The sequence below is a fragment of the Ursus americanus genome, chromosome 29 (genome assembly GCF_024610735.1).
Source record: "Ursus americanus isolate L20-20 chromosome 29, mUrsAme1.1.p, whole genome shotgun sequence".
Classification (NCBI taxonomy): domain Eukaryota; kingdom Metazoa; phylum Chordata; class Mammalia; order Carnivora; family Ursidae; genus Ursus; species Ursus americanus.
This window is the reverse complement of record NC_142155.1, coordinates 31911776-31920328: the sequence shown is the minus strand read 5'-3', so window position 1 is coordinate 31920328 and position 8553 is coordinate 31911776. Positions and strand designations below refer to the sequence as shown.

General features: G+C 53.6%; 1 protein-coding gene across 1 annotated transcript; it reads right to left on the bottom strand.

The window, feature by feature from the left end:
* Positions 1–900: 900 nt before the first annotated feature.
* DRC5 (dynein regulatory complex subunit 5) lies at positions 901–8187 on the bottom strand. The gene is made up of 4 exons (XM_045805105.2): positions 7911–8187; positions 6378–6940; positions 3901–4350; positions 901–1110 (listed from the first exon to the last, which is right to left on the bottom strand). The coding sequence occupies exons 1-4, from the start codon at positions 8185–8187 to the stop codon at positions 901–903; spliced, it is 1500 nt and encodes a 499-aa protein (XP_045661061.2).
* Positions 8188–8553: the final 366 nt, after the last annotated feature.

The following is an 8553-nucleotide window of genomic DNA, read 5'->3' as shown; positions in this document are numbered from 1 at the left end:
GTGGGGTTGGCTGGGCCTGGCTGGGGAGAAGACAGGTCTCTGTCAATTGGGTGCATCACACTGTGGCCTTTCTGTTGTGGATTTCCAAGCGCAAAGATTGTACAAATCAAACTGGTGGATAATAAAGTTGTGGATGACTCACTGACTTCCCTCCGCGGTGTGGCATCTCCCCCACGCTCTCCTCCTCCCAGCAGAAGCTCCCTGGTGGGGGCAGTGGGTCTGAGGCCCTCCTGTCAACTCTGTTGCCCCCTTCCCAGGTTGGGGGGTGGCGGGAATTAGGAGATGGAATGGCCTGTAGAACGGGATCGCTTTAGCAGAGTCAAGTAATCGCGAGGTAGCATCGGCAGGGTTGAGGGTGGAAGAGCCAGGCAAAGCTCTGCAGTAGCCAGAGGAGACAGAGAGAGTAGCCAGAGAGGAGAGAGAGAGTGTGTGTGTGTGTGTGTGTGTGTGTGTGTGTACCCATGCGTGCAGGCACGCCCACGTCTGGAGGTGAAGAAGTCCAGGATCTGTTAAGTAGGTGGCGGGGGGCAGGCAGTCAGGGAGATGGACAGCCTCCATGGGAGATTCTGGGCAGGCACAGGCTTTCAGAATCTTCTCTGCCTTCCCTAATCCTGGAAGCAGTCGGTCATTTCAGGGGGTCTGTTAATATACACTTCCAGGATACAGGGAATGGATCCCACTTCATACCCCTTCTCTCCCCCATCCCAGTCCCCTCCCCCTCTTCACATCTTTATCCGCATCACCCTTGATCACTCACCCCAAGAATATCCGTGGTCTCCCCCTTTCTCCTCCCTCTAGACCAGCATGACACTCTACAGCAGGCATGACCGAGCATGAAATGAGGGATGGGGCTAGGGCAGTGACCCAGGTTCTGTCACTGCCCCAGCCCTGTCCCCCACCCTATCCTGCAGGGTTCTCAGGGCCCTTGGCCATGACTGGTGATATGAAGTGGCTGGGATTCAAGGCCCGCTGGCGGGCGGCTTCCCGGTTGGCACAGAGGGCCTGGCCAATGAGGTACTCGCTCTCCTGGGCCACATCTGACAGGCGCAGGTCAAACTCCAGGAGGGTCTTGTTGTCTGACATGCCTTCCAGGAGCTGCTTGCCGCCGTCCTGGGAGAGGAGTACAAGGGAAGGGGCCATTTCATACCACTGCCCAGGATCACACACGCGCATGCGTGCACACACTCATATGCACGTTTATATAAAGACGGGACTAGAACGAGAGTTTCGCCAAACAACAGTTAACCTCTTCGTGCAGCACACTAATGTGTTCTATGCTATCCTATCCTGTTCCATTCTATTCTAGAAGAAAAATGGTGCTCAAGACGTGCTAAATTGATTTTTCAACCCTCATGGTTTGGAAAACATGGCTCTGTGACAATGATGGTAATTCCCCTCCTCCAGTTCAGCCATGGGAATGTGAGACAGATCTGACTAATGACATCTGAGGAGGAAGTATGGAAGGAGTGGCTTCTGGGAAGGTTCTTCTCACTCTGAAAAGAGAACGAGTGAGAGGGGTGCTTGCCTCTGAGCCTGGCCCTATGTGAGGTGCAGCAGCCATCTTGGGACCGTGAGAGAAGCATGTGGGAAGTTACGGCCATGCGGCTGGGTGGGCAGAGCAGATGGCGGCACCTGGCCAGAGAATTTACTGACTCCAGAGGCCCCCTACCCTGGGGCTTCTGATTATGGGACATAATGAATATTCCTCTGGTTTAAGCCATTTCCTGGTTCAGGTTTCTGTTACTTGTAGCCAAAAGCACCTCAAGTGGAGACAGTGTGTGTGTGTGCGTGTGTGTGTGTGTGTGTGTGTGTGCACGCGCACGCGGCTGTTCTCTGGAGAGGTTTGGTAGAGGGTGCAGTGCCCCAGCTGGAGCACACGGAGGGTCCTCCTCCCTAGTCCTCACGGCTCCAGCCCCTTCTGGGCTGGGTGGGCCACGCTTGATGTGAAAGACGTTTATGTGGGAGGCAGAACGGTTGTGTTCTATGGTTGTGACCCAAGAGTGTGTTGCAAAGCCAGTTTAATGGGTTTCAGATGCATTTTTAAAAAATGAAGTAGAGGGGCGCCTGGGTGGCTAGTCGTTAAGCGTCTGCCTTCGGCTCAGGGCGTGATCCCAGCGTTATGGGATCGAGCCCCGCATCAGGCTCCTCTGCTGGGAGCCTGCTTCTTCCTCTCCCACTCCCCCTGCTTGTGTTCCCTCTCTCGCTGGCTGTCTCTATCTCTGTCAAATGAATAAATAAAGTCTTTTAAAAAAATGAAATAGAATAGAATATAAAGGAAAATATCAGCATGTATCACAAGTAGTGAAAGTACATTTCAAGGGTACTATACCGATGTATATGTTCACTGGGTGTTCACGTAAATTGCATTTCTTATTCTGAGACTTGGTTGAGAAAATGAGAGACATCACCTATCAGAAAGGACCCAGGAGGGGCGCCTGGGTGGCTCGGTGGGTTAAACGTCTGACTCTTGTTTTCTGCTCAGGTCATGATCTCAGGGTCCAGAGATGCAGCCCCGCATCAGGTTCCATGCTCAGCGGGGCGTCTGCTTGAGATTCTCTCTCTCCCTCTCCCTCTGCCCCTTGCGCACACTCTCTCTCTCTCTCAGATAAATCTCTTTTTAAAAAAGATTTTATTTATTTCAGAGAGAGAGAGAGAGAGCGAGCACACAAGCAGGGGGGAGGGGCAGAGGGAGAGGGAGAAACAGACTCTCTGCTGAACAAGGAGCCTGATGTGGGGCTTGATCCCAGGACCCTGGGATCATGACCTGAGCCGAAGGCAGACACTTAACTGACTGAGCCACCCAGGCACCCCAAATAAATAAATCTGGTTTTCAACCAGGTCTGGGTTTGAATCACAACTCTGCCACTCTCTACTGCTTGGATGCTCTCAGGCAATTCACAAGCTTCTCTGAGACTCAATTTTCCATCTGTAAATTGGGGTTAAGAATACACATCCTAGGGGCCCCTGGGTGGCTCAGTTGGTTGGGCGTCTGTCTTCGGCTCAGGTCATAGTCCCGGAGTCCAGGAGTCCCAGGATCAAGCCCCGCATTGGGCTCCCTGCTCAGAGGAGAGTCTGCTTCTCCCTCTGCCCCTCACCCTGCTTGTGCTCTCTCACTCTCTTTCAAATAAATAAATTAAATTAAAAAAAATTTTTTTTGAAGAATACACATCCTAGGGGTGCCTGGATGACTTAGTTCGTTGTGTCCAACTCTTGATTTTGGCTCAGGTCATGATCTCAGGGTCATGAGATCAAACCCTGTGTCAAGCTCCTCACTCAGCCAGGCGTGAAATTCCGTCTCTCTCCCTCTCTCTCTGCCCCTCCCCCATCTCTCTTTCTCTCTATTTCTCAAGTAAATAAATCAATCTTAAAAAATAAAAAAGAAAGAATTCACATTCTACTGGGGGTGCCTGGCTGGCTCAGTCGGTAGAACATGCAACATTTTACCTTAGGGTTGTGAGTTTGAGACCCATGTTGGGTGTAGAGATTACTTAAAAATAAAATCTTAAAAAAAAAAGTATACATTCTACTAGGTAACTGTGAGAAATAAAGGAACACTGAAGGATATCAGCGCCTAGCATAGGCTATAACCCTGAATAATAATAACAGCTAGCGATACTGAAGTCCTAGCCAGTGCCTGCAATGTTCACGGCTTTACAAGTACAGCTCATCTCCTCCTCCTAGTAACAACCGGTATCTACTTAGAAGTAGATACTATTATTATCCCCATTTTACAGATGAGGACATGGAGGCCCAGAAAGGTTAAGTAATTTAACCAAGTGCGACATGGCAGAGCTGGGATTAGAACCAGGTAAAATCTGTGGTGGTAACAGTTATCTGGAAGCACCCAGGGCACTTGGATTCCATACCCACCTCCCCAGGGCCCCAGAAGGTACAGCTTACCAGCCCAATGTGGTTGCAGGACAGGTTGATGCTGGTGAGCGTGGTGTTGACGGCGAGCACCTGGGACAGGAGCGTGGCGGTGGGCTCAGACAGGTCATTGCCGCCAAGGTGCAGTGTTGTGAGGCACTTGTTGGTCTGCAAGGCGTGGGCAAGCGCCTGGCCGCCCTCGTCCTCGATGCAGTTGAGGCGCAGGTTGAGGGAAGTGAGGTTGGTGTTGTGCGCTAGGGCGTGAGCCAGAGACTGGGCGCCAGGCGCACGCACCTGGTTGTTGGCCAGGTCGAGCACACGCAAGTGGCTGTGGCTTAGCAGCTTGGCCGCGGCGCGCGCGCCCCGGTCCCCGATGAGGTTGTGCGACAGGTCCAGCTCCTCAAGGGCTGGGTGATCCAGGAGGCTGCGAATTAGAATGCGTGCCTTGTCGTCGTCCACCTTGCTTCGGGTCAGCCTGAAGATCTGTGGGCAGGTAGAGGGGATGCTGCAGCCGGCAGCCAGGGGGAATCTGCCTGCCTGCCTGCCTGCCTACCTTCTGCAGGTGAGCCTCGGGGAGGCCTGGGGCTCGGCTCACCTGGTGTCGGCCCCCTGACTGGCCCTTGGGCAGAGCAGAACTCCCCCACCTGGCAGATGGGTGCAGAACTGGTGGCAGGCAGTAGAAGGAAAGCCTAACATTTATCGAGGAATCACTACATGCTGGGCATGCTGCTAGAGGGTGTCATAAGCATTGTCTCTAACCCTCAGCATCCCAGGCAATTTACAGATAGAAAATGAAGGCTGAGTGTGGATGGGTCATTTGCCCAGGGTCACACAGTGATCAAGCCCCAGTGACAGGTTTGAATCCAGGTCTATTTGATGCCCCAGCCCCTCGCTGTGCCCTCTTCCGCTGGCTAAGATCCACCATGGCAAGGAGAGGAACTCGTGGAAGGAGACTCCAGGGTGAGAACCAGGGTGAGAGATGGGAACTGGGAGGGTGGAAAGAAAAGATGAAGGAATGGGGTAGGACTAGCATGGGGAATACAGGAGATGGGAGCCCTAACCCTTCCCCTTCTCACCAGCTCCTTCCACTCCTCCCTCTTCCTTGAGGCCTCTCCACCCTCTTTCCATCCTTCAAGTCCCTTGCTTTCTTTACGTCCCTCTTAGCCAGGTTAGAGCCTCTTGTCCCTCTTGTCATTTCATTGCACCTATCTGGCAAAGCTCCAACCCTGGATCAGCCCCACTCTCTGTTTTCTGCATATCTGTGCCCAAGCAACCGGCACGATGGAAAATGTCACATGACAGGACTGGTTGGTATCTCTGGAACCACCATTAGACCCTCAATGCTGTGTGCCAATTCAGCCCTGTTTCTCTGGACAACATACTCTTTCCTCCTCTAAAACAATGATTTCAACCTTCTCCAGCCTCCTCAAACTTCAGGGGGCCACCTTACATCCTCCCTTCCTCCTCCTGCCTCCCCAGCCATTGAATGAGAACCCCTCATTTTCCTAATACCAAACAGCAGCCCACTGCTACCCACCGCACCCACTCTCTCCTTTGCCCAGAGCCAACTGTCCCATCTCAGTCCTCAATTCCACCCCTCTTGCCATCTCAGGAACCTTCCTTGGTCAACGAACCTGTGCCTTTCTCCTGCACCCAGCCACTTTCTTGCTATTGGATGGAGCTTTACATTGGTTTTAAACACATGCAAATATCTTTTTAAGAAAACCCAAACCCTTCATCTATTACTGATTTCCCCTTCACCCCCTTCACAGCCAAGTTCTTGAAAAAGCTGATCACAGCCATCCCGTTTCCTCACTTCCCACTCTTTCCATAAACCACTCAGATCTGGTCCCTGTTTCTGGCACTCCACTGACAGTTCCAGCTCTGTGACCTCTGAATTTGCTAAATTCGGTCCTCAGCATCATCCCCCCTCCATTGCTGCCTGCCCCTTTTCTTGAAATGCACCCCTCTCTTGGCTCTGTGACTCAAGACCATGCCCCCCTTTTCTCTGACTTTTTGGCAGGCTTTCCCTCTTCCAACCAGAATATTTGGGACCTACTTTACTAAAAAAAAAAATTATTCGTTGTGTATTTGAGTTTCAAATTTAACTGGATGTCTTGTATTTTGATTTGCTAAATCTAGCAAGCCTATCCTAGTTGTAATTTCACATTTACATGATTGCTGATGAGTGCCTTTTATCTCACCAGACTGTTAGGTCCAGAGGGCACAAATGGTATAATTTTGCTCCTTGTTGAATCTTCAGCACCTAGGATAGGGCCTGGAGTGCAGCTGTTCCTTGGCTAAATGGCCAGTGAACTGGGAGAGCAGTGCCTTGTTTGTCCCCGCATCCCCAGAATCCAGCTTGGTGCCGGTGCATTAAAGGGCACTTGGTCAGAGAATGAGACCGAAATGGGAGGGAGAAGATGGGACTGGAGGAGAAGAGGAGGGCAGAGGGAATCCGAGAGGCGCGCGGAGAATGGGAGGTGGGGGAAGGCTGGGCCGTCTGGTACCTTGAGGGTGTGGCATGCCTTGATGGTGGCCGCCAGGGAGTGGCAGTCCCGATAGGTGAAGAGGAAGAGGTTCCACTCGAAGTTCATGCCACAGTCCTTGACCCCGTACACCAGGTCCAGCTCCTCCAGATGGCTCAGGCCTGCCACCAGGTCTCGCAGTTGGTAGTGGTCGGTGGCGGGCTCCTCGAGCTCTACGTCGCTGCCGGAGTCGGACAGCTCCCCGGGGGGCGGCGGCAGCTGCACCGGCGGAAGGAACTGATCCACGCGCAGCCGCCGCACGTAGTTCCTGCAGAGCGGCAGCAGGTCGAGGATGACCGCGGGGTCCGTGGTGCCCGGGATGAAGTGCTTTATCAGATTCTCCAGGTGCCGCTCGAAGAACAGGCGCTTCCAGCTGCCCCCATGCTTGGCCACGTGGCATACGGGCCAGCGCTGCGTGCAGCAGCGGCGCCAGTAGTTCTCGTCGTCGATCAGGTTGGCGGTCACTGCCAGCGGCAGGTCGGGTGACAAGAGGTTCAGCACCTTCTGCTGGTGCGCGGGAAGCAGCTGCTTCAGGAGAGGGTTGTCTTTGGGAACAGGAAGGAAAACAGGAGTCACAGTGCCGGGTACCCCTGCCTAAGGGCACCGAGGAAATGGAAGACCCTCCCCGGCCGTCAGGGAGCCCCAGCCCTAGAGGGGAGAGAGCTTTTACTCCCAGGGATGCTCTGTCTGAGGGAGGAGGCGCAGCCCCAGGCTTTGGGGTGTTCCCTGCCTGCAAGTGGACAGCTTAGCATCTGGGTTCCTGGAGCTCCCAGTCTGAGCCGGAATCTCAGGTCTGGCCCTCAACTATCACTTGGTCTGATGCAGGAGATGATCCTGAGTTCAGAGAGTCCCAAATGATCTGTTCCGTTCATTTCAAAACTAGAAAATGTGGGAGCACCTACCGTGCACCAGCCACTGTTCTAAGTGCCTTGAACGTGAGACCGAACAAGACAGAGGAAGCCACTCCCTCTTAGGAGAGGAGGCAGACAATAAATCAGTCAGCTGAGTACACTTTGGGTCAGGTGGTAGGTGCTGTAGATAAAATGATGATCGTGTCCTCAGAACACCCGGTCCAGGAGGAGAGGCTGGCAACTCATCTCTGAAAAGGATGGCCATTTACAGAGCACACAGTACAGAACAAGAACCTATACAGACCGTGGCAGGCTCCAAGAGAGTGGAGGAGGGTCCATCGGGGAGGGCTTACTGGAGGAGGTGTTCAGTAAACATGGTTTGGGCTGGGTTTTGCTGGAGAGAGTGGGAGAGGTGAGGAGAGGGCATAGACACGCAGGGCACAGAGTGGGTGGGAATCTGGTGGGGCCTGGAAGTGGAGACAGTAGCAGAAACCGTTCCAGCCTCAAGGGGGGAAGGGCAGTGTTGAGCAGGGATGAGGACACAGTGCAGAAGGGCTGGGGCTGCCCCAGGACCCAGCCTCTGAGGCCTCGCCTCTGGGCAGTCCCCACCCATCCTGGCCCAGTCCTGGCTTTCCCCTCCTGCCCAGCGCAGGGACAGACTCACTCTGGAAGTTCTTGACGATGTGCTGAATGCAGAGCTCTGTGAGGAGGGGCACGATGGCCAGTGACCACTCAGTGTCCTCGGCAATGGTCCTGCGCATCTGATGGAATTTGGTCCCGGAATTCCAGCCCTTGGACTTGCTGCGGGGTGGGACGATTGAGTGCCTTGGGGGCCGGGGGCCTGTGCTCGAAGTTTGGCCTGCAGTGGAGAACTTGTCCTGTGTGGAGATTGACGATCGGCTGGGGACCGACAGTGTCGATGTCGCTAGGGTTTCCTGCATGCTGTGGACTGGCAGTCTAGAGGCAGGTAGCCCCTCGGTGATGGCCTTGTGTTGAGAACAGTCTCACACTGGCAGGTCCTTGATGCCTGTGGGAACCTAGAGGGAGAGGAGGGGTGGAGGTCTTAACTTTGGAGGGCGTCTGTGGGCATTTAGCAAGAGAGCAGTTCTTAAGGGTCCATCTCTGGAGTAGAGGTAAGTAATTGATATGTGTTGGACACTTATGTATTTATTTACTTAAAAAGAGATATTTATTTGAGAGAGAGAGGGAGTGTGCAAGCATGAGCGTGGGAGGGGCAGAGGGAGAGAGAATCTCAAGCAGACCCCCCCACTGAGCATGGAGCCTGACGTGGGGCTTGATCCCACAAC